Source organism: Chenopodium album, chromosome 24 (assembly GCF_948465745.1).
Source record: "Chenopodium album chromosome 24, dcCheAlbu1.1, whole genome shotgun sequence".
Lineage (NCBI taxonomy): Eukaryota > Viridiplantae > Streptophyta > Magnoliopsida > Caryophyllales > Amaranthaceae > Chenopodium > Chenopodium album.
Genome location: NC_137857.1, coordinates 31,873,778 through 31,895,895, shown reverse-complemented (window position 1 = coordinate 31,895,895; position 22,118 = coordinate 31,873,778). Strand labels below are relative to the sequence as shown.

At 35.3% G+C, this 22,118-nt stretch overlaps 1 protein-coding gene and 1 pseudogene across 1 annotated transcript; both read right to left on the bottom strand.

The window, feature by feature from the left end:
* Positions 1–2,251: 2,251 nt before the first annotated feature.
* Positions 2,252–12,703, bottom strand: LOC145610842 (beta-amyrin 6-beta-monooxygenase-like). The gene is made up of 4 exons (XM_081666118.1): positions 11,886–12,703; positions 3,327–3,508; positions 2,949–3,136; positions 2,252–2,542 (listed from the first exon to the last, which is right to left on the bottom strand). The coding sequence occupies exons 1-4, from the start codon at positions 12,701–12,703 to the stop codon at positions 2,252–2,254; spliced, it is 1,479 nt and encodes a 492-aa protein (XP_081522244.1).
* Positions 12,704–13,872: 1,169 nt separating this feature from the next.
* LOC145612513 (phospholipase A1-IIgamma-like) lies at positions 13,873–20,180 on the bottom strand (annotated as a pseudogene).
* Between the last annotated feature and the right edge of the window lie 1,938 nt (positions 20,181–22,118).

The window sequence follows — 22,118 nt, the reverse complement described above, 5'->3', positions numbered from 1 at the left end:
TTCGATAAGATCCATTATCTTAATCCCCATAGCTAGGTTTGAGTTTCGAAATATGTAGCTTTCATTTTATTTTATTTTTTTAATTTTTTTGGTGATATTTGTGTATTTTATTATGAACAGTTTTGTTTTTGGTTATTTTGGTATTTTGAACATTTTAAGTAAAAAATATGAACGTGTGATACGTTTTCAATATATATATTCTTTTACTGACATACTACCTCCGTTTTTTTTTTAGTTGACACGTTTTGACTTTAGCACTATTCACACACTCCCCTTTGACCGTGTTTTGTGCTTTATACGTAATGAAAAATATAGTCATGTGGGATCTTGTTAGCTTTGTCACGTTATATATATACTTTCAAAATATCAACTTTTCATAATTTTTGCTTATCAATAATTAAAGATATTAATGATTGAATAAGTACATTGGCAGACGTGACTAAAGAAACGTGTCAACTAAAAAGAAACGGTGGAAATATATTTTTGGAATTATGAACATCTTAATTACAATTCTGAACATGTGATATACTACTTACAAACTTTTTTTGTTTTGGATCTATGTATTTTGTAATCATATTTTTTTTTTTTTTTTTAAAAAAAATAGCATTATGTACATTACGATTTAAGAATTTTTAAAACCTTCATAAGTTTTGTAATTATGAACTTATAATGTTAGATATATCTAAACATGTATATGTTTTTTTATTAACATTTGAGTTAAATTGATATATAAACATAAGTTAATTTAGATTAATGAATTATGAACTACAGTTTGGATTTGATATATAAAATGAAAATTTAGTATATTTCAATGAACATTTAGTACAAAAATTTACTTGAATTAATATGATCTATTTTTTAAAATAAAATTATACATATAGATAAAGTTTTAAGCTATAGTTTTAGAAAAAATGAGCATATAAATATGAACATGACACTATTAGAATTTGAACATATAATTTTTGAAAATTTTAATTTAATGATAATCATTGCACTATTTTTTAATGAACATCAATAAATATGAATATGACAAAACTCGAATTTGACATTTATTATTTGAAAATGAACATTGAAATTGAACATAACACTATTTTATAATGAGCATCAATTTTTGTAAAGAAGACTGGCTCGGGATAACTCAATTGTTTGGTAATATAACTGAACATTAATGCCTATAGAATGAACATTACGCTATAAAATATGAACGTTCGTGTAAAATTGGATGTTCATGTTCATTTTTTGTGACGTGTTCATAATTTTATACTAAGGTTCATTTTTTTGTAAAATGTTCATATTTTTTTTTTTTTTTTACTATATGATCATATTATCGTCGTGGCGCATCTATTTCTAGGTGCACCATGGTGCACATAATAACAATTGCACTACTATAAGAGGTTGGTTAGTTGGATCTTTTAGAATGGGTGGACTATCTTCTGTTGTCTGGTTAAACTTTTTATGTATGAAATCTTATACCAAGATGCAACGTGTCTAATGATGTTATTTTCATAAAAGGCAAAAGCTACTTTCAAAATATATGTTATACTAAAATAAATAAAGGTTAATATATACTTCGAAAGATATTGTTTTTTTTTTTAAAAAAAAAAAAAAAAAAAAAAAAAAATTTACTTCGTATGATAAACTAGATAGGCTCACATGATAAAGAAAAAAAATAAGACCACGTTCTCTTCACCTTATTTTTGCTGAACTTAAATTATTTTTACTGAAACAAAATTATATTTGCTGAACTTAAATTATTTTTACTGAACTGAAATTAATTTTACAGAATTGAAATTATTTTTGCTGAACTGAAATTATTTTTTTTTTTACTGATTTTCTATTATAATTCTTTTTTAAGAAGACTGAATTTTTCTGAAGTGAACTTATTTTTACTGAACTGAAATTATTTTTACTGTAGTGAAATTAATTTACTAAACTGAACTTATTTTTACTTAATATTATATTTTTAAGCTGAAGAGATTATGGCCTAAATATAGTTGTGGTTTGATGTTTATCATAAGCCTTCAAAGTTCAAACCAATACATAGGTTAGTTTTCCAAATAGAAATTAATATAGTATATAGCCAATTTATTAAATACCTTAGCCAAAGTATATAGCTATTTCAGTAAATGTCTCACAATTGACCCCCTTTATATCAATTAGAAGGTTTTATTTCAACATGATAATATCTGAAAAATACATACCCAATCTATACCATGATATGGTGTTATTATATCTCTATTTTCTAACAATTCTAATGAGGAAGAAGGCGAATTCGGAGGCCTTCAACAGACACTGCATCAGGTGTATAGATTAATTTCTCATTAGGATTAGCCTTTGAGAATCTAAATCGAGTTACAACGTTGTGCATAAATACGAGGATCTTAATTCGAGCATACTCGTTACCATAACACATATGTTGCCCTTTTCCAAAGGGTACAAATGTATTAGGCTGCATTGTGGCTTCAAATCTTGAAGGCTCGAACTTCTCCGGGTTTGGAAAATACTTTGGGTCCTTGTGAGTTGAATAAAAGTTCCAGTGAACCTAAATAATCAAAACACAACATATAATCCACAAGAATTATTATCAGAATTATATTGATTTAATATGTAAATCATTTTTAGGTTATTCTACTGACATTTATTATGATTTATAAGTTCGTAATATTATTGTTGTATGCCTTAGATTCTTAATTTGTATTAAGTACATTACTTAATGCAATCCAACGATAGTGGTGTGACACTTTTTTTTTTAAAAAAGAACTTCCTTTATTTAGTTGATATGTTTTGATTATGTTTCGAAATGACTTTTTATGATTTTTACAATTACGGTACTAATTAAGAATATTTATAGTTGAATACTTGAATATTTAAATATGTTGGTAAATAAAACACGATAAAGAAAATGTGTCAACTTAAAATGAATTATGTTATTTTACTCAATTTCATACCTTCCATCCCTTTGGGATTGTGAAGCCAGCAAAAGAGAGGTCAGTTATGGCCTCTCTAAAACCACCGGGTGCCGGTGGTATTAGTCTCATAGATTCACATACCACATTCCAAGTGTACTTCATTTTTTGAATATCCTTCCAAGTTAATAGCTCCCCTTTCCTTTTTGATTTCGCAATCGCCAATTGTTCTTGTGATAAAAGCAAAACGAAACAAGCACATACAATCAACCCAAAAAAGGGGTAAGAGCTTAGAACTAAACGATATTTGGTAGAAAATATTCTATGTTCAAATGTTCAATTCTGTCATGTTCAAAGTGTAACACTTAAAGAAAAACGGCACTATAATTAATGTTGTTCATGTATATTGCAACAACATACCTTGTAAAACTCTAGCATAAACATCGGGATAATCAGCAAGGTGACTAATTACAAATGTGATGGCACTGCTTGAAGTATATAATCCAGCAAACAAGACACCAAGAATTAGACCAGCTAACTGTAGGAGTTTATAGGTACTACGCAGCGGAAATAACATATATGAATCATATTCAATAAAGTACCTAATCCCAAGAATCACATGCATAACACACAAGACACATAATCATACCTTTGAAGCGTGAATTCCACGAAGCTATTCGACAGGCAAATCAGGGAGAGAATAGAGCCCCAAGTGTTGCTCCTCTACTTAGTCCACGAGATTCGAACGAGCCGTCCACCAATACTAGATTGGTCGAGTGATTGAGGAAAACCGCGATCACCACCTTTTCGGACAACCGACCACCGCACGAACCACCACCACCACGAGACACCACCGGCGCCGGGAGAAGGAGAGTGACGTGAGAGAGGGAGTATGAGAGGGGTTTGGTTTCGTGTTTGCTAATTAGGGTTTGATCTAAATGATCAGTTAATTCCTTACATGCAAACCTAGGCACCTAGTCTATTTATAATCTCATCATAATTAGACTAGGGCACGAAGCCCAATAGCCTCTCAAGGCCCCCTTCATGGCCGGCCACCTAGAGTGATGAGGCCCATGATGGGCCTCGTCCTCTAATGCTCGATCTAGCCCCTTTGTGTGACCTTATAGGATCCGTCCAATTGGGCTTTGGCCTATTTTACTAGTCCAAAGATCGTAAGTACCTCTAGCTATGGCAAAACGACGACCCAAATGTCCGGACTTAATTATCTCCATAATTTGATCCAAATATATATCTAGTAATTGCACACGACGAAGACATAACTCCTTCAATCTCCCACTTGTCTGAGACAAGGGTGCAATGTTCAAATTCCTTAAGTCAATGTATATGTCGATTTGATAATATGATTGCATCACATGTCGAGATCATATTAATCTACAAATCGTTTCTTGAAATCTGAGTTAGAATTACAAAACCAAATGATTACTGAGTAATGCATTTGAACGCGGCCACGTATTTTCTGAATTCTCCCTCTTCAAGCGGCCATGACACATTTCCTAATTTAATAGGTAGACTCTATCCAATCTTGTGGCAACAAGCCTCCCACTCAACTTCTGAAATAACCGGGAAACATCCTTTATAATCTCCAGTTACGGGTAGACGTTTGAATGTACCACAGTTATAACATCCATTGAATGAAATCAATGTTCCACTCATGTCAAAGGAATCCACTAATATATACGGAAGCTCTATACTTGAACTTCAAAGTAGGTCAATAGTTCGATCATGCATCATTCATGCATATCCAAGTGATTGATCGAGCATCACTATGCCCCTATAGCCCATGAAACCGAGCTATCCAATCAATCTTACATGCTAGTCCATTTATTGAAATCATTTATGTCCACTTTAATGATTTCGAACTAGGAACTTAAATAATATACGGATTTTGTTCACCTGTGGGGTTTCATACACCAGGTCTCTAAAATAGATAACCTGATGAGCCCATCAATCCATAATTATTTTGGACATTTTATTTAATTTCAAAACCATAATTAAATAAGAGAAATAATAATTTCTATTTTAAACATAATTCTGCAAGTTGATGTATTTTCTTATGTAATATGTTTCCACAAACATACACAACTTAAATTTACATAATTTGCTTCAATCCAAGACTTTAATATGACTTTCATACCTTTGTCTATGGAAGGGGTTTAGTGATTTCTCACTCATAATAAAACTTTGCAGAACGTGACCTTCCGCCGGTCAATGATCTCATAACTGAGGCGATATCTTATATCCATTTGTTTGGATTTGTGATGTGACCCTGGCTCCTTTGTTCTTGGGCAAAGGTGACCCTTCAGTCATATTACATTTCAATCCGAACTTCCTCTAAAACTATCTGACTATAGTTTAATACACATATTCTAACATTGAGCATGCAATAGTGCTCTGCTTTGAACTCTTCAAGCTCACTGTACTTCTCCATACTAACAAAATTGTGCGTCTAGATCAAAATCTAGAGTCATCTTGCCTGTTTGGAGAGAACTTGCATTCGTAAAACTCTTGACAACTTGTTTATCTTTAACACCATAAACTAGAAAAATTCCTTTAGTGCTTCTCAAGTACTCAAGGATTTGTTCTTGGTAACTTTCCGTATGCTTATTCTGTATTTTCCTGAAACTTGCTACACATGCACAAGTCATATGTAACAACTTGCATTGTACATTTCATGGTACATGTAATGGTCCCTTTTGCAAAAGCATTAGGTCCATTACCTTTACAACTCAACTCAACTAGCTTTTAAGGCACTGAGTTTTACTGAGTGTAAAACCATGAGACATGGGAAGAGATCCTCTCTTAGAATCTTGCATCTTGAACTTGTCAAGAATCTTATCAACATAAGTCTCTTGATTAGGTCCAGTCATCCTTCAAGATTCACTTTGTGGATTTTGATTCCCAATATGTACTCAACATCTCCTAGGTCTCCCATATAGAAACAATCTTTCTAACCATTGCTTGACTTATTCAAGTATTGATATATCATTTCATGTAAAATGTGTGTCAACTTCATACTAGACTAAGAAGACCAATTGCTCCCACTAAACTTCTTGTTTCTACAAGATTTCTTTTCATTCTTCCAAGGTAATCAAACTGTTTGATTTCCTAATGAATATTCCAACTCCTTAATGCTTACTTCAATCCATAAATGAATTTCTGAAGTTTGCAAAACTTTCTAGGAATTTCTGGAATTCAAAACTTAAGTTGTATCATATACATCCCATCCATCAAGAACATTTCATGAAGATGATTTTGATTTCCATAACTAGAAATAATCCGAATAGGCTTACATGACTAATAGGTTTGACCCTATTTGTAAGACTATCATGGACTAGCACATCTTTACAGACATGGAGTCCATTCTGGATTTCTTGGCTTTAAGCCATTTCCTGAGTCGGCACTTGTCCAAAGCTTGCTTGTAGGTATGGATTCCAACCATTCCAATAGGAAAATTTTTAGAATCCACCTTTCACTAGAATTCCAACAAACTGTTTGTTTTAATCCTAAGTAACCTAAGATAGGTGTGAGCGACAATAGAATTATTCTCTTCAACTCTTTGAAGCCTTTCATTCTAGTAGGACGATAGAAGTCTCGCTAGTTGAATTAGCTTGCTTCGACACACGTTTTATCAAATTAGCTGATTTCATGCGCATTCGTCTCTAATGTAGTGTTATCTACATCCCTTTGTTGCTCGTCTGTAGTGTTATCTACATCCCTTTGTTGCTCGTCTCGAATCTCATCGAGATCTAACTTTACTCCCACTTGGCTTTGTAGGAAGACATTTCTTTCTATAAAGACACTATCGCGAGCAACAAACATTTTGTTTCTACGTGATTGTAGGAATAATACCTCTGATTTAGGGTTTATTATGTCATCTTTGTAAACATTTTACATAGATTTCATACTCCCTCAATCCTGTTTAGAAAAGATTACTTTGGAACAATTCCATCCTTTCTACTGCTTTGGTTAAGTTTCTGTTTAGTATATTTGCAATTGTTGTTGTTCTAATGCATATCCTCAAAACGATATTTGTAAATCATTAAATCTTGGATCGAACCATGGCAAGCAAAGTTTGATTCCTACTTTATACATTTTAATTGTAATGTTCCTGGATTGTGAACTAATTCAACAATTCCTTTAGATGATCATTTGTTTTGAGTTAAACATTTATCACAACAATCATATCGTGGTGCTAAATTGTTTATCCCAAATTTGATTTTACATTTCATTTTGGAATTTTGAACATTTCAATGATTCCAACTTTTATTTCATTAAGTAATCATCGACATATTCACTTAAATCGTTAATAAAAGCAATGAAATAGTTAAATCTCTTGCTAATTTTGAATTTATGGTACACTCACATCATATGTTTGTGTTCCAAAAGGTCATTTTAGCTCTTTTACCCTTTCAACTAAAAGGTAACTTGGTCATTTTATCAAGCATGACTTCTAATTCTCAAGTGATTCATAATCATATAAGAGTAAGAGTCCATCCATATTTTGGATGTGCAAATCATTTATGTGATCTAACTTTACTTTGTGATAAGTATGTTAGCTTTGAATCATCTAAATTTACTTTTGTGATCTACTTATATCAATGTTATAAAATTAACTCATATCTAGCAAAATGAAAACAATTTATTACCTTGGTCATGGATCAACATTTGTCCAAGCCAAGTAAAACCAAATCAGTATTCAAAACAAGAAAACCGAAATATTGTCTCATCAAAATGGAAATAGTTCTAAATGTCATGATAAACTAATCAGAAACTATGAAGCTATCTCTGGCCACTCAAATATTTCTAGTGCACCTTCAAGCTCCATCTCCATGCTAGCTTCACTTGCTTGCAGTTCCTGCGCAACATCATAATGTTAAGCACTGCAACTTGGTATCACATACCTTAGTGAAAGTTAAAATGTTTATAACATAATACCTGAGGTTGATGCTCCATTCTTCTTCTTGAGGAAATCAAGGTATTTCTGGCAATTGCGTTTCCAATGCCCCTTCTTCTTGCAGTAAAAGCATTCACTCTCACTTGCAACTTTGGGTTTTGGATTCGCCTTAGGCTTTTCAGGAACCTTGGCAACTTGCTTGCCCTTGCTCTTGGCATTAGCCTTTTGCCCCTTCTTCTTGAACCCCTTTCCCTTTTGGATCATAAGAACTTCCTTCTTAGGTTCCTTAGGGATTTGTTTCTCAGCACTAACCAGCATTGCATGCAATTGACTCATAGTCTTTGCACTCGCAGTCATGTTAAAGTTCATGATAAACTGGTTGAAACTTTCTGGAAGTGAATGGAGAATGATGTCTGTTGCCAAATCATCACTTATTGGGTACCCCAGTTTCTCCATACTTTGAATTAGGCCGATCATTTTGAAAACATGATCATGAACTGTGGCACCCTTCTCCATTCTACAATCCATAATCTCACGATGAAGCTCATACCTTTCAACTCTAGCTTGTTTCTTAAACAAAACTTTGAGCTCTTCCATGATTGAATAGGCATCCAGGTCCTCAAAACGCTTTTGAAGACTAGGTTCCATGGTAGCAATCATTAAGCAAGTGATAGGCATAGCTCTATCATGAGCTTCCTTGTGCTTCTTTATATCTGCCGCAGTTGGATTTTCTGGCAGAGGTCCTGGTAATGGGGTATCAATGACATCCTCCTTACCTTCAGATTTCAGAACAAGCCTTAGCATTCTTTCCCAGTTGGAAAAGTTTTCCCCTGTCAACCTATCCTTTTCAAGGAATGGTCGCAAATTGTAAACGTTGCTGTCATTGTTATTACGGCTACCCATCTATGTCAAAATAAGGCAAAGTTTAATAATTATGTTTAATAAATTAAAGTACCACAAAACATATTCATTTGGTAACTTTAAGACACTTTATTCAATAATTAAATGACCCCAATTGAATTTTAAGTGATTCCAAGACCCTTTATTCATGCAATGATTAACCGGACTTTGGCCCTGCCATCAACCATTACACTTTCAAGGTGAGTAAACTCTTTACTGATTACAACTCTTGTAACTCTTGGTTGAATAATTAACCATCACATGTTTAATTATTACCCTTAGCTTCAAGGTTCTAAACTTTATCTTTAGGTAACCTTGTTGAGTATAACCAATTAAAAGTGTAGAATTTGTCCTACCCCCACTCCCCAATGAAAATTATGATGCCCAGCTTTGGCATGACCCATCACAAATGTCAAAGGTTTCATCGGGTTTTTAATTGGAAAAGCTGCCTCAATATTACTGGGATCTAGATTTATTATGTTGTGATTATTTAGTGAACTCTAGCGCATCATCAAACAACATAAATAAACCTAAACATGCATAATCTACTAATGCAATAAAATAAATGTGACGTAGTATGGCCCCTTAGTCCTAAGAAAACTGGAAAAGAAAAAGCTCCCACTTGAATCATCATGGACCTTCATCCACCTTGCTCCTTTGGGCCTTCACTTCATGGGCTTCTTTTGGGCTAACCACATTTAAATAACTATTCTATTTACATTAAATAAAAGTTATGAAAATACTCAACGGTACGCAGACCGTATTTAGATTACAAAAATACATCACGATACGCAGATCGTATTTAAGAATCTATGGGCCATACTAGTCTATATATAGCAACATAGTATCATATATTATAAAAGTGCCATATAATAAATCACTCAACATGCTTGTCTAAACTATAACATCTGATGATCATAATAAAGACAACGCATTTCATAAAATATCTTATATTTTAATCATAATTAGATAATATCATATATTATTCATGACGGTTTATAAAATATCATATATTTAATTTAGTCATGAGATAGAATCAAATCATATTTTAATCTAGAAAGATAAAATCATATTTAATCTTCCATGATTATCCTAACTAATTTAGGAGATTCTATCCTAATTACTAGCCAATCAAATAATTTTAAAATCAATTACATCCTAATAATCTAATTATGGGATAATCACATTATTTAAATCAATTATTATCCTTTTGGAATATGCTCAGAATATCCTCATCAATCTTATCCTTAATTAACCACTTTAATTTAGGATAATTATCAAAATAACAAACTAAATATGGATAATATCAAACATAACAACTTTTGAATATTTGATTTTATCCTTAAACAAAAAGATTTTATCCAAATAAAACCAACTTTATCTTTTAAACTAAAAGATCATATTTTGAAAATATTTGAACTTATCCAAAATAAAACCAATTTTATCCCAAAATAATTCGTAATTATCCTGAAATAAATTTTTAAAAACAGAATTTTTTTTTTTTTTTTTTTTTTGAATTATCGCAACCACCAACGCCGGCCACCGTGGTTGGCTAGCCGAAGCTAGCCACGGTGGCTGGCTGCCGTGACAGCAGCCACTGCCGCAAGGGCAGCAGCGTGGCAGCTGCTACTGCTGGGCTGCAGGCCACCGTGCGTGGCCAGCCGGGGCTAGCCACGGTGGCTGGCTGCCTTGCAGCAGCCACTGCCGCGCAAGGCAGCAGCAGCACCGAGCTGCAGCCGTGGCAGCAGCCGTGCAACGGTTGCACGCTGCTGCCCACAGCCACCCTAGACCGCCGCCCTCCCTTCCCCTCCCTCTTGAACGCCACCTGGTCGGCAGCCGCCGTGGCTGCGCCACCCAGCCGCGGTTGCCGGCCAAAATAAATTATTTTTTTTTTTTTTTTGTGTTTTTTAATTTAATTAAAATAACATTTATCCTAATTAAATTAAATTAGTCCATAAGATTTAAAATTAAATCATATTCAATTTTAAAATAGGGTTCATCATAAAATTAATCCCAATTTAATTTTAACATTTAAAATTAAATCTATGATCATACATAAAACATTTTTATGCATAAATCAATTCAATTAAAATTATGAAACATAAAACAAAACGAATAAAGCCAAAATCAAGCACAAAAATCATATTTTAGGGTTTGGAATTTTCGAAATTTAGGGTTAGGGTTTTCGAAATTTTCGAAATACTAGGGCATAATTCGATCTCTTTATGGCTATTTGAGCATAATTAAATCGCATTTAACTGATTCCAAAAGTTTAATCATATTAAATATAATAATTGAACCATAATTAAATTAATTTCTCCCTCTTAATTGATTATAAAATTAACGTGGACATCAAATAATCGTATTATTATGATCTAGCGCGTTAATGCAAGAGGCTAACTGATACCACTGTAGGAGTTTATAGGTACTACGCAGCGGAAATAACATATATGAATCATATTCAATAAAGTACCTAATCCCAAGAATCACATGCATAACACACAAGACACATAATCATACCTTTGAAGCGTGAATTCCACGAAGCTATTCGACAGGCAAATCAGGGAGAGAATAGAGCCCCAAGTGTTGCTCCTCTACTTAGTCCACGAGATTCGAACGAGCCGTCCACCAATACTAGATTGGTCGAGTGATTGAGGAAAACCGCGATCACCACCTTTTCGGACAACCGACCACCGCACGAACCACCACCACCACGAGACACCACCGGCGCCGGGAGAAGGAGAGTGACGTGAGAGAGGGAGTATGAGAGGGGTTTGGTTTCGTGTTTGCTAATTAGGGTTTGATCTAAATGATCAGTTAATTCCTTACATGCAAACCTAGGCACCTAGTCTATTTATAATCTCATCATAATTAGACTAGGGCACGAAGCCCAATAGCCTCTCAAGGCCCCCTTCATGGCCGGCCACCTAGAGTGATGAGGCCCATGATGGGCCTCGTCCTCTAATGCTCGATCTAGCCCCTTTGTGTGACCTTATAGGATCCGTCCAATTGGGCTTTGGCCTATTTTACTAGTCCAAAGATCGTAAGTACCTCTAGCTATGGCAAAACGACGACCCAAATGTCCGGACTTAATTATCTCCATAATTTGATCCAAATATATATCTAGTAATTGCACACGACGAAGACATAACTCCTTCACTAACTCGTCGTCTTCAATAGCCACGCCTTCTTTATCCGAAGCCCTTAGCACTCGAGTCAATAAGTCGTCTTGAATCTTCTCTTGATCACAATTGTTTGTATCATTTCCTAACAATTCCAATTTCCTCTTCCTAATTAAATCACTCAACTTGTCTAGGACAGCCTTTGACGCCTTCCTAGCCCGATTGTATTGCGTACCAGGCAAGTTCACAGGCACGGACATAAGCCCTTTAACCAAAGTATTAAAACGTTCGGCTAATTCTTTCCCTTGATCTATCTCATGGAAGTTAAACGACAAAAGACAAATGAGTTGAAAGGCGAAATCTTTTGATAGAAATTGAACCTTGACTTCGTCGTAAGGCACCCAATACATCTCTACATGATCGCGTGTCTTTGAATCCATAACATGAATAAATTGTTGCAAGGACTCGAGTTTAAGGAAGTTTAGTAATTGCTCAACGAACAATTTAACTGATGGGGTATCGCGGTCAATTGATTTCAAAGAGAGAGCTTTCACAAAGGTTTGAGGTAACCAAGGCTTAAATTTATCTTCATTTGAATATATGAACTTGTTACCTAATGGACCACAAAAAACCGCCATTTTCTCCCCTGCCAATGATGTTTGGAAGACATCATGAGAGTGTTTCACCATTCGATCACGTATAAATTCAGCAGGGCGTCGGACATAATCTAAGGTTTCACCAAGAATTGGCCAGCCAGTTTTACCTGGAGGAAAGTTTGTGCTAGGCTTGACCTTCCTAGATTTACGAAAGAAGAGAAGGAAAATTGCAAAGACAAGTCCTAAGAAAATAATTGAAGCCATGCCCTTGTTGTTCAATTTCGATTATGTGTATGTAGGTGTCTTTAGTTGGATAAATAGTATACTAAATAAACTTTTGAGGTCATATCGAATTTCTGTTAATGTAAATTTTATAAAAGTATATAATAGTAAAATCTTAATTTTTTTATTAATACACAATTTGTGAACAAATAATAATTCATCAGATTGATACACTTAACGGTTTATAAGGTAATACAATCCCATAGAAATGTTACTTCTTTAATTTATTTAAAAATTGAGACTTATTTGTGCATGTTTTCATCATGAACTAGCAGGATCATTGGCATCTGTTTAGGGAAGCACCTTTGCATGATATGGCATGAAGCCTACTAATAACTTTTGCTTCACGGAAATGGTGGCTATTAAATTGATTTTCCTCATTTGCGTTTGATGCATGTTATGTGTTTGATTGTTGCGTATTATTATATTATTGATGCATTAGCAATATATTTTTGTGGTATAATTGAAAACATTAGTGTTCTAAGGGTCTATTCACATTTACCGATCGAGCTTAACTGAACTGAACGGAACTTATTGGAGTTGAACTGAACTGAACTGAGCTGAAATGAATATTTTATGAAAGAAGGAAATTAGGAGCTGAACTGAACTGAAATGAACTGATTGGAGCTGAACTGAACTGATTGGAGCTGAACTGAACTGAACTGAAATTAAGTAAATATGAACAGGCCCTAAGTCGTGTGTTGGATACCGTGCAACACAAAGATCTTAGAAAAAAAAAAAGAAAAAAGAAAAAAAAAGATATTCATAGATTTCACAAAAAATTACAAGTTAAAATGATTAATTAGAAAAGAGAAATAAATAGAATACAGAATTACAATAAATTTTCCAATTTCAATATCTATAAAGAAACTTAAATGAATTCTTCATATATGCATATCCAACTAATCTGGTCCATAATAGCAAAATGGGCCTGAGTAATCCAAAGTCCCAAACAAATAGGAGTGTCAGTCCAATAACAAGTTCAAAGGAGATTTTATACTTAAACTCACGGAATAAAATACTAGGTATAAATCTTAAAGCTTATAAGGACATAAGGTGCTTATTTCACTCTTTAAATCAAATGTGGAACAATTCATATGTGTGCAAAAAATGGGGTTACAACATTGATGAAGGCTACCGAGAAGCTACATTCAAAGGTCAAAGTCTTCATCATCATCCATCTCTCGATCCATCAATACCAGTTAGGATATAATTAAGTTAAGTTAGATATATTTTGTGAATATCTTTGTATATATCTTGTTAGGAGTTTTGGCAAGTTAGGTTAATGTTGTAAGCCTATATATATGCGTTTAATGGTAAAGGCACATCAAGCCGTTTTCTCCTAATTTTCATGTGATCTTAACATGGTATCAAGAGCCCTCTAAATTAGAGAATTCTTTTTACGTTTTTTTTCTTTTCCCAGTTCTTCCCAAACACAAACCCTATTTTCTGTTCTTAATTCGTTTTCCTAGTTCGCGTTCTTGATTTTTGGTTCGTGCTTCCGCTGAATTAGTTTCTGTTTGTTCTTTGTGTTGTGATGACCGGTGGTGAAGTTCTGCCCCCTAAGGGTCCTCATTATGAACCTTTTTCTGCATATTATTAGCATCCTAGTGAAGGCACCGGTGCGGTTATTAGCCCAATACTGTTGAAAGGAGATAATTATGAGGAGTGGTCACGATCTTTGCGCAATAATCTTCGTGCAAAGAACAAGCTCGGCTTCATTGATGGGACTATAGAGGTGCCGGATGCTAAGTCTCCCAATTATGATCAATGGGGAATTGTTAATTCTATGCTTGTTGCTTGGATTGTTAATACCTTGGATGTATCTGTGCGTTCTACTGTTCGTTTCCCGGACCATGTCAAATTGTTGTGGGATGATCTACGTGATAGATACTCTCTTGGCAATGGCCCTCGTATTCTTGAGTTAAAGGCTCAAATTGTTGATTGCAAGCAACGTGGTAGGCCGGTGGCCGTGTATTTTGGTGAATTGAGAAAGCTGCAAGATGAATTGGCTAGCTATTGTAAGTTACCCAAGTGTACCTATACTGCGACTAAAGAGTATGCTAAGATTGCTGAAAGTGAATTGCTTCATCAATTTTGTATCGGTTTGGACCCGAAAAAATTTGGTAGTGTGGTGTCTACCCTTCTTATGATGGATCCCGTGCCTTCCCTTAATGTGGCATATGCAAAAGTCGTATCGGATGAACGCAAGCAAACTGTCTCGGACTCTCATGATAATAATCGAACGGATAATGTTGTTGGGTTTGCTGCGTCGGGTTCGGCTCAAGGACGGACTACTTGGTCAAGTAATGGTGAGGCACGTGTATGTGATCATTGTGGCAAAAAGGGTCATGTGAAGGAGAAGTGTTTTGATTTAAATGGTTGGCCCGAATCCTTCAACTCTGGAGGGCGTGGTGGTCAGCGTGGTGGTCGTGGGTCAAGTAAAGGTGGTCGTGGTGGTCGTTCGCAAGGTTCTAGTGGTCGTGGCTTTGCTGGGAATGTTAATGGCTCTCGACATTCAAATACTGAAGAAGTGAATGAGGAAGATCGTGGGTCTTCTCCTACACTCACTGATGTACAGTGGGCTCAATTCCTAAATGCAATTAAGAGTGGACAATCCACTTCCACTTCAACTGACCAAAAGTCTCATGGTATGTATAATTCTAATGAGTGGATAATTGATACCGGAGCGTCAAATCATATGTCGGGTGATTTAAAATTGTTTTATGATTTGTGTGATATTTCATCTCCGGTTGGTTTGCCTAATGGAAAGAGTATTACGGCCACTAAAGAAGGAAAAATTAAATTAAGTGACGGTTTAATATTAGAAGATGTTTTATTTGTTCCCGAATTACATTGTAACTTATTGTCTGTGTCTCAATTATTAGAAAAGCAAAAATACATTGTTCTTTTCACTAACAAGCTATGTACTATTCAGCCGCACTTTGAAGAACCTGATTGGAGCGGGGGTGCAGTATAATGGGGTCTATCTCTTTCGGCCGGTTCGTGCTCGTAGTTTTCAAGCAAACTCTGTGAGAGTTCCAGATGCAAGTATGTTATGGCATAGGCGTTTAGGTCATCCCTCAATAAAAGTAGTATCATCTTTACCAGGGGTAGTGGTCAATAGTAGTAGTACGAATAAAAAATGTGATATGCTAGATTGTCATATTTGTTTTATGGGTAAACAACCCCGAAACTCTTTTCCTCTAAGTATTAATAAAGCATCTGGTTTGTTTGATTTGATACATTGTGATATTTGGGGTCTGAATAGAATTTCTTCTAGTTGTAATGCTAGATATTTTCTCACTATTGTTGATGACTACTCACGTGCTACTTGGATTTATTTGATGGTTGGTAAACATGAAGTAGGGAAATTAATTCGTGATTTTTATGCTTTAATCAAAACCCAATTTAATAAAAAGATTAAAGTATTACGAAGTGACAATGGGCAAGAGTTTTTGTGTTTAAGACCATTTTTTGAAAAAAAGGAATAATACATCAAACCTCATGTGTCGATACCACTCAACAAAATGGTCGTGTTGAAAGGAAACATAAACATATTTTGAATGTGGCTCGTGCTTTACGTTTTCAGGCTAAATTGCCTAAGTATTTTTGGGGAGAATGTGTTTTGGCTGCCGTTCATCTTATTAATTTGACTCCGACTCCTATTTTAGGTGGAAAAACTCCTCATGAATGTTTGTTTGGGAAACCCCCCTCTTATGATGAAGTACGTGTTTTTGGGTGTTTGAGTTATGTTGTGAATAATTCTCGTGGTAAAGACAAATTTGACTCGAAATCTAGGAGATGTATTTTTGTTGTTATCCTTTCGGAAAAAAGGGTTGGCGTTTTTATGATTTGGAAACTAATGAGTTTATAATTAGTCGTGATGTGAAATTTGTTGAGGATACATTTCCATTTATTGAGTCTATTGATGAGTCAGAGAGAGTTCAATGGAATAATTACTTTAATCATCAAGTTACTGTGTGGGATGATGAAGAGTTGGATAATGATTTGAATATGCATGATACTATTGTGGGTGATAATGGTGTAGAAAATTTGCATGTGCATGCCTCGTCATCAACTAATGCTACTAGTGATGGTGTTGCTTTTGACCATAATGTAATTAGTGGTAATATTGCCTCTGATCCTCTTGAATTAAGGAGGAGTACGAGTAGTGATGTGGCAGATGGTGGACTTACAGGTAATGGTGAAGTATTGGGTCGTGGTCATCGTACAAAAATACCCTCAACAAAGCTCCGTGGTTATGTAACTAATACGGTTGTTCTCCAAGCAATAGACCCCACTCCATCAACAATTACTGCTCCCGCTTCTCAATCACGTTCTTCAGGTAAACAATTTGATATAGCTTGTTATGTTGATTATAACAATTTTTCTATGAGACATAAGTGTTTTCTGACAGCAGTTACAAAGGGTAAAGAACCTTCCTCTTTTAAGGAAGCTGTGAAACATGAAGGGTGGCGTAAGGCGATGAAAGAAGAAATTGATGCTCTTGAACGAAATGGCACGTGGACATTGGAGGACTTACCTCCAGGTAAGAAGGCTATTGGTAGTGGTTGGGTGTATAAAATTAAATATACTTCTACAGGTGAAGTAGAGCGACTTAAAGGTCGTCTTGTTTTGTATGGCAATCGACAGGTAGGTGTTGATTATAATGAGACTTTTGCCCCTGTGGCAAAAATGGGGACTGTTAGAATTTTTCTCTCTGTTGCTTCTTCTTTGAATTGGGAGTTACATCAAATGGATGTTCATAATGCCTTTCTTCATGGAGATTTGGAGGAGGAAGTATATATGCAGTTACCTCCGGGTTATACTTGTCCTACTCCAGGGAAAGTTTGTAGGCTGCGTAAGTCTCTATATGGTTTAAAACAAGCTCCTCGACAGTGGTTTTCTAAATTGTCTAATGCTTTGAAATCCTATGGTTTCAAGCAATCATATGCAGATTATTCTTTGTTCAGTTATATTCAGGGTACGGTCCCCCTTCATGTTCTTGTGTATGTTGATGATTTAATTATTGCTGGTTCGTCTCATGATGCAATAATTCGTTTTAAAAAATATTTGAGTGCTTGCTTTCATATGAAAGACCTTGGTGTGTTGAAGTATTTTTTGGGTATTGAAGTTGCCCGTGGTCCGGAAGGTATATTCTTGTCTCAGCGTAAATATGCTTTGGATGTGTTATCTGAAGCAGGAATGTTAGGTTGTAAGCCTATTGATACTCCTATGGAGCAGAACCATCGTCTGGCATATGCCGAGGGGGAGCCATTCTCTCAACCTGATCAGTATCGTCGCTTAGTTGGACGACTTGTTTATTTATCGGTAACTCGTCCAGAGTTGAGTTACTCTGTTCATACTCTTGCACAGTTTTTGAGTAACCCACAGGTGCAACATTGGGATGCTGCAATTAGAGTACTGCGCTATATTAAAGGTAGTACTGGTCAGGGTGTATTGTTACGTCCTATGAAGGACATGTGTTTGACGGCTTTTTGTGATAGTGATTGGGCAGCATGTCCTATGACTCGTCGTTCTTTGTCTGGTTATATGGTTTTTCTTGGTCGTTCTCCTGTCTCATGGAAGACTAAAAAACAACCGACAGTATCTCGTTCTTCTACCGAAGCTGAGTATCGTGCCATGGCAGTTACTACTTGTGAATTAAAGTGGTTGAAATCTTTGTTGTCTTCTCTTGGTATTTTGCATTCCAAGCCTATGAAGTTGTATTGTGATAGTCAATCTGCTCTTCATATTGCTAAAAATCCTGTTTTTCATGATCGAACTAAGCATATAGAGGTAGATTGTCACTTTGTTCGTGATGAGTTGGTGAATGGTAATCTAGCTACTGCATATGTTCCTACAGGTCATCAGTTAGCAGATATTTTGACAAAGGCACTTGGGAAGCGACAGTTTAGTTTTCTTCTTAACAAGTTGGGCGTTCGTGATTTACATGCTCCAACTTGAGGGGGAGTGTTAGGATATAATTAAGTTAAGTTAGATATATTTTGTGAATATCTTTGTATATATCTTGTTAGGAGTTTTGGCAAGTTAGGTTAATGTTGTAAGCCTATATATATGCGTTTAATGGTAAAGGCACATCAAGCCGTTTTCTCCTAATTTTCATGTGAACTTAACAATACCCAAGATCCATCCGACCGTTGAACCATGCCCCTATTCTTCAATATCCACCAAGCAACTGGGATGAGGAACTCGTCCTTTAAATTATCCCAATGTTTATTTACTAATGAAATGTCACGATCTACTACCAATTCGAATGCTTTCTCACCACGTTGAGTTCCTGCAACACCGTGCAAGTAGATCTCCGAGTTGTGCCAAGTAACTACATTTCCTGGGAACTTCAAGTATGGTGACCTAGTTGTGTCGATCACCAGCTCCTCTCCAACATGAACATAGTCAATAGGTGGGTAGTGTGGTAAGACATCTAGGGCGTTACGTACCCTTAAGATCTTAAGGTTGTCACATTTTAAAAAGAACTCTAAAAAATTGGCGTCTCCTACTCGAGGACTAGCAAATAATATGGCTGTTACCAAGCATGATTTTCCGGGGGAGCTTTTAGGCTTGTTAAGGTTGTTAACAACTATATCAGCCGCGTTTAGTGTAGCTTGTGCTGCTCCCATACTATGGCCTGTTATTGTTATACTAACCTCTTCATTCTTGTATTGTTCCATTAGATTTTGTATCTCAAGTAAAACCTATATTAATTCCATTCAAGAATTAAAAAAAATAATTAGTGTATATCGAGATAAATCCAGCAAAATCTAGATAAGTATATTGTTATTGTAACTATTATGTATCAAAAGAACGAAGTTTAAAGAAATAATCTCACCTGATTTCTAGCGCTTGTTTTATTGAATGGAGATTTAGGGTCATCTGATGTATAAATCGAGTACCATCCTTCATGTACCATAGGCTTATCAGAGTTATCACCTACATCATCGTCTCCAAGAATATCGGAAACCGGAACCAGACGAAATTGCAAATTATTAACCCACTCCAACGACTGTATACTCCCTCTCCAAGCAATAACAATGTCTCTCCTCCCTAACAATTCGACGGACTCGTCCTCGGCCACCGCCACATACCCTATAAAATTGGACTCTTTACTCCATGCCTCCCTAGACCATGACTTAAAAATGAAGGCATCAGGCAAATCTATCCCTGAAGTTGCATACAAGAATCTTGTAATGCGATATTTGTACCGATTACCATTGGCTAGGCCAGCGTTTGAGAAGAAATTTTTCTTGGAGAAAAAACTACTACCAGCATATTTTGATTTTTTTGAGCTATTGAAGGTATCATAGGTTCATTGAGACATTTCTCCATAATGAATGATGTATCTTCGAAGATCGATATCGAGGGGGTCTAAGAGGCCTTCCCAATTGTTTTCACCACTTAGTTTTTTCCATGTTTTTGCAATGTGATGAGAGTTCATCTTTCTGCTTTTTTCCATAGCTAAATTCACTCTTTTTCTTTTATACTAGAATACTATTTAATTATATACATTTTATGTAAGTGTTTGAGCAATTGAGGTTGTACTGTACAAACTTATATATAGTCACACAAAATTAGCATGTGAGTTCAAAAGTATATACTATTTCGTCATATATGAATTGATTTTTTTGTCATAACATGTTCAAAAACATATACTATTCGTCAAATATATGAGAATCATATGAACAAATGGAAAAGAAAGGTGTATGAAATGGAAAGATCATGCATTGCACGGCACACTCAATGAGGTTGGTAATGTCAATTTTTGTTTTTGTAGTTGATGTTATTGCGTGCAGTGTATTGTTCATTTTGGTTACATATATACCTTGAATTTCTAACATCATGGGAATGTATATACCTTGAATTTCACATCAAACATTATGTGGAATAACCGAATAAAAGTATCATATTTAGTTAACAGACTTTTCTTATAAAATCAAATATTTTGGGAGTGTGATTATAAAGTCATTTATTAGTTGATACACTTCCCTTTAGCTTTTAAAGGTGATAAAAGATTATATCTCACCAATAAGTAATGTGTTTTCCTGTAATTTGAGAGCATTTGAATGATAATCAGAAATAAATATATAATTAATCCAAACAACTTTCAAAACATAAAACCCAAATATAATAAGATCAAATAATAACGGGACGTAGTATCATACATGCACAAACAGGACCAATACATTCAGCAAAGTGCAAGGCTATTGAACTAAGCTAGTCTAATAAATATCATTTATCAATGATTTGTCTTAATTACTACTCAAATAATTTCCAGAACAACTTCTAAGCACCAAAATATTCAAACGAAATCATCTAATTCAGAAGTAAAGCTCAAACCAGCTTTGCTATCTAGCAACTACAGAGTACATGTTATCATAATTCGATTTTCCTTGCTATTGTTATTCGATCTTTCCAGGGCCGGCCCTTTCCCTGTGCAAACAGACCAACTGCACAGGGCCCCAAATTTTATGGGGCCCATTTTTACTTAAAGCCCACCCTAAAAAAAAAAAAAAAAAAAAAAAAAAGAAAAACAAAACTAAAGTCAGCAACTCAGCATTGTTATCTCCGCACTAAACTACTCAAGAATTCCAACTTCCAAGCAAGCAATTTAATTTCCAAATTCCAATCTTTTTTTTTTGAGGGAAAAAGGGTGGTTAATTAATACTTAAATAGTTTACAAAAGGTTGCCTAACCCTCTGGGTTTGGCACAAAAGTACATCCTCTGAATTACAGACCCTAGAGTTAGCAGCAATGTCTTTAGCTAGCAAATTTATACAAATGTCAGGTGGTACAGCAAGATTACATTGAGTATTCAAAATACTTAGATTTTCTCTTGCATCTTTAGCTAGGATGTCAGCAACCACATTTTTCCCTCGTTCTCCATAGGAAAGTCTGATCTCAGTTAGCCTTTGGAGCTGCAGCCTGCAATCAAGTATTTTTGGGGTTAGAGTAGCTTGGGCAGATTGATTAATATCATCAATGATGTACTTGCAGTCACTCTCAATGATACATTTGCTCCATCTTCTTTCCTGCACCCAATCTAAGGCAAGTTTAATTGCCATTAGCTCAGCATCCTTAGTATCCGTGCAGAATCCTCGCCAATGGAAGCCCTCAATCCATGTTCCCATGCTGTTTCTGCAGACACCTGCACAACCTGATTGTTTGGTGTGGGGAAGGAATGAGGCATCAATGTTTATTTTGAGAAAGGGGTAAGGGGGGGCTTCCCAGGTCAGGGATTTGGGCTCTAATCTAGAGCATGGTGAAGTGGAAAAAAACCATTCACTAGCAGCCCAAAGGCACTGGGAGGTAGATGATGTGATGAGGGTATTTGTGTGGGAGAAAATCCATGAATTCCTTCTCTTCCAAATGAACCAAA

What these genes read in the sequence shown, in the direction of transcription:
- LOC145610842 (XM_081666118.1), bottom strand. Translation starts at nt 12,703, where the DNA reads ATGGCTTCAATTATTTTCTTAGGACTTGTCTTTGCAATTTTCCTTCTC. An exon ending in GTGGCTATTGAAGACGACGA is followed by an intron (nt 3,509 to 11,885) that starts GTTAGTGAAGGA and finishes TCTTGGGATTAG; the next exon opens with GTACTTTATTGAATATGATT. An exon ending in TTATGCTAGAGTTTTACAAG is followed by an intron (nt 3,137 to 3,326) that starts GTATGTTGTTGC and finishes TTTTATCACAAG; the next exon opens with AACAATTGGCGATTGCGAAA.